General features: G+C 22.7%; 1 protein-coding gene across 1 annotated transcript; it reads left to right on the forward strand.

Moving 5' to 3' along the window:
* The first annotated feature begins 2423 nt into the window (after positions 1–2423).
* LOC128959273 (uncharacterized) lies at positions 2424–2822 on the forward strand. The gene has a single exon (XM_054305212.1). The coding sequence runs from the start codon at positions 2424–2426 to the stop codon at positions 2820–2822; it is 399 nt and encodes a 132-aa protein (XP_054161187.1).
* The last annotated feature ends 1938 nt before the right edge of the window (positions 2823–4760 follow it).

A 4760-nucleotide genomic window follows, 5' to 3' on the forward strand; every position in this document is an offset into this window, starting at 1 on the left:
ATTTCTTGCACTTGAATTAGATAATTTAAAAATATTAGATTCTTGTCAATTTTTAAATGATAGTCTAGATAGACTTGTAAAAAATTTAAAAGCTTCAAATGGTAATTTTTCAATTACAAAATCTGTTTTTGAAGAAAAAATACCAATTAACGATATAGAATTATTATTTAGAAAATGTCCTTACCCTTATGAATATCTTGATGATTGGTCTCGCTTTAAAGAAACCAAATTACCATCAATTGATGAATTTTATTCACATTTATCTGCATCTACTATAAGTTCAGATGATTATAATTATGTTTTAAAAGTATGGGAAAAATTTAAATTTAAAAATATTAAAGAATTTCAAAACTTTTATTGTTTGTTAGATACATGTCTATTAGCTGATGTTTTTCAAACATTTAGAAATATGATTTATAATACCTATCAATTAGACCCCTGTCATTTTTACAGTATTCCTGGTTTATCATGGTGTGCTGCTTTAAAAATGACAAAAATAGAAATTGAATTATTAAAAGATATTGATATGTATATGCTAATAGAAAAAGGTATCAGAGGAGGAATCTGTAATATAATGAAAAGATATGCAATTGCAAACAATAAATATTGTAATAATTATGATAATTCAAAAGAGAAATCATTTTTAGCTCATTTTGATGTTAATAATTTATATGGAAAAAGTTTAAGTGAAAAACTTCCATTAAGTAATTTTCAATGGATTAATTTAGAAATTTTAAATATTATTGATTGGTCAAATATAAATACAGAAAATGAATTTGGTTATATATTAGAATGTGATCTTGAATACCCTAGTGAATTACACGATTTACACAAAGATTTCCCACTTGCTCCAGAAAAAAATAAAGTTACAAATAATCAGCTAAGTTTATATCAAACTAATTTGTTAACAAAACTAAAGCAATTTGGTTATCGTAGATATCCTACAGAAAAATTATTATTAACTTTGAATGATAAAAACAATTATATTATTCATTTTAAAACATTAAAATTATATTTAGAACTAGGATTGAAAATAAAAGCAATACATAGAGGTATCAAATTTAAACAAAGCAATTTTTTAAAACAATATATTTCTATAAATACTGAATTAAGAAAAAAAGCTAATAATGATTTTGAAAAAGACTTATACAAATTAATGAATAATTCAGTATTTGGTAAAAGTATTGAAGATAAAAGAAAGCATGTTAACGTTAAAGTCGCCTTAAATAGAAATCAAGCAAATAAATGTATTCAGAAATTAAATTTTGATACATTTCAAATACTAAATGAAGATATTACATTAATTAAAATGAAAAAAACAAGTGTAGTCTTAGATAAACCTATTTTTATTGGTTTTACTGTATTAGAATTATCTAAACATTATATGTATACTTTGCATTACAAAGCATTTAAAAATTATTATAAAAAAAATATTCAATTGTTATATACTGATACTGATAGCTTAATTTATGAAATTAAAACAAACAATTTGTATAAAGATTTAAAAAATTATTTAAATCCTTTAATGGATTTTAGTAACTTTGATACAAACCATTTCTTATATAATGAAAAAAATAAAAAAGCAATTGGATATTTAAAATCAGAATATGGTGATAAAGTTATGAATGAATTTGTTGGATTAAAGCCGAAATTATATTCTATTTTATATGATAATATAGAAAATAAAAAAGTTGCTAAAGGCGTACAAAAAAATGTAATTAAAAATAATTTAACACATGATATTTATAAAAATGTTCTGTTAAATGAAAAATATTATAATACATCTATGACAACAATTCAATCAAAACAACATATGCTTAAAACATTATCTATTAATAAGTTTGTGTTTCATCCTATGGACGATAAGAACTATATATTATCAGATGGAGTTTCATGTCTTCCATTTGGACATAATTCATTAAAACATTAATATTTTTTTAGTTACAGACAATATGAATAATGTATATAAGGAATTAATCATTAACGGAGACAAAATTAATCCACTTGTATCAATAACACCACTAAATTTTCATGCAGTGAAACCAATGACTAAAGTTGTTTTATATGTAAATAACTTAAACGAAATACCAGCTAATTATATGGGAACATTTATTAAAAATGAAGATTTAGATGTTAAAGATATTGTCTGCAAGTTGTTTTATGTTGAAAACAAAAATTCAGACATTATGCAAATTGTTTTGTGGAATATATCTAAAACTAACACATTGTACATTAAACCAAACGAGTCTCTTGGAAAATGTTATATTGATTGTCTTAATTATTTGGATGAACGTCGTATCACAGATTATAAACTTAATTTAAGTTATGATATTATTTCAAAAGGTATGTTTAACTAATACTAAATATGTAATAATCTAATTATAAGATTAATTATTTTTTTAGATGAACAATTAAAAATAAATATGGATTTTGGATCGTGTCTTCCTACCAGAGGTACATCAAAAAGCGCTGGATTAGATTTATACTCAAATGAGGATAAAATGATATTGCCATCTCAACGCAAACTTGTTTCAACTGGATTAAGCATTTACATGCCAAATAATTCATTTGGCTTTATTGCTCCAAGAAGTTCATTAGCAGTTAAAGGGATAGATATTGGAGCCGGAATTGTAGATTTTGATTATACTGGAATTGTAAAAGTGTTGGTTATTAACAACAGTAAATTGGCTTTCAACATTGCACCTGGAGATCGTATTGCCCAACTCATAGTGTTACCATACAAAAAGGTTACTCCATATATTGGTTATATTCCACAGACTGAACGAGGAAATGGTGGATTTGGCTCAACTAATGCTATATAATTTCTATTATTATATACTTATTTGGTGGAGGGTTTAATTTTATAATTATTTTTATATATAATTTAATAATTTACACAAATTATTTGTTTTAATAATTTTATTTTAAAATAAAAATTTTTAAATTTTAAATGTATTTAATATTTAATTATAAGAAATAATATATTTATTTTCTAGATGAACCATTTTTGTAAGAATTTCAGCATCTGTAAATAAATTGTATTATTATATATTGTAAGTTTTTAAAATAATACAATTTACTTACCATATAGTTGTTTTTGCAGTATTTATTTGATTATCATTATTTATTTTAATAAATTGTGGGTTAAAATATTTATTATGAGTATTTTTACAAAAATTATACATAAACTCAGCTTTTTCTTTTGCACACAAAGGTTTTAAAGTAACTTTTAGTTTTTCGTGCAAATAACATGGATTAGAATTAGTATCTTTTGTAATTTCGGTCATTATATCATTATCTGTTGGAATCATTGTGGATGAAAATATATTTAAGTTCTCTATATTTATGATATATTGTCCAAATCCAGCTTTATATAATAGACTTTTAATTCCATCATCGTTTTTACAAACTGCTATATATTTTGCATGTGTATTGGTATTTAAGTGATATAAAGTTTTGATTACAGGTACAATTTCGCTTGGTGATAATCCAAATTCAAATTTTTTATCAAATTTAATCCCATGAATATTATCTTCCATATAATCTATGACAAATTGATTAGTTACATCGATTTTAGATTTATTAATTCTATAGTTGAATGGTATTGATGATGATAAATTATTATAACAAAATCCAAGTTCTCGCAAATAAAAGCCACCATCGATTTTATAACCATTAGTGCACATAATTATTTTAATATTTTCAAAATCTGGGTTTATGAAAGCCATGTTTTATTAACTGTCTAAATTTCAAAATAATTTTTGATTTTATAATATAATTTCAAGGTTATATTTCAAATAAAAACTATAAAAGTATATATAAATGTAAATAACCAATCATATTATTTATAATACTTTTATATTAACAGTAACCATGAATAATTATGATTTAACCTTGACACACCCTTCACGTATTTTAGTATGTGGACCATCAAGTAGTGGTAAAACAACTTTCGTATCAAATTTAATTGAAAACATGTATGAGTTATTTGGATTATATTTTGACAAAATAATATATTGTTCATCTCAAGGATTCTCAGATTATAATTCAATACATGGAATTCATATAAATAAAATAAATACTTTTAATAATGATGTAATAAATGACCTTGATTCAAGCCATAATAATTTAATTGTTTTAGATGACTGTATGCATACAGTTTCTAATGACTTACTTGTTAGTGATTTATTTACAAAATTAAGTCATCATAAAAATATTACCGTAATTTTATTGTTACAAAATTTGTTTCCAAAAAGTAAATATATGAGAGATATTTCAACTAATAGTACATATATTGTGCTTATGAGTAATCCACGTGAAACATTACAAATTAAAATTCTTAGCTCGCAAATAGATGCAAATAATTCTAAATTTATATATGATAGCTATATAGATGCTACTAAAAACAAACCGTACAGTTATTTATTTTTAGATTTTAATCAACACACATCAAATGATGTAAGAGTACGTACAAACATTTTTCCAAATGAAACACCAAAATACATTTATATTAAATCAAAATAAATTAAAAAATATTAAAAATTGTGAAAACTCTCTGAAACAAATCGTTAATACTAAATCTACAAAACAAAGACAAAAGTTAATAAAATTAGCTAAAATCTGTGTCATAAATTCAATATCTGAAATAGCTAAAAACTGTCTGCATGGTAACTTACCAATAAAAAATTGTGATTTTAAAAAATTAAATAATAATAAAAAATTATTAAGAAAACTTGCAACAAAGACTTCAGTTATAAAAC

Source organism: Oppia nitens, unplaced genomic scaffold (genome assembly GCF_028296485.1).
Source record: "Oppia nitens isolate AA-2021 unplaced genomic scaffold, nextdenovo-longstitch-racon4-pilon3 scaffold43_pilon_pilon_pilon, whole genome shotgun sequence".
In the NCBI taxonomy this organism is placed as follows: Eukaryota; Metazoa; Arthropoda; class Arachnida; order Sarcoptiformes; family Oppiidae; genus Oppia; species Oppia nitens.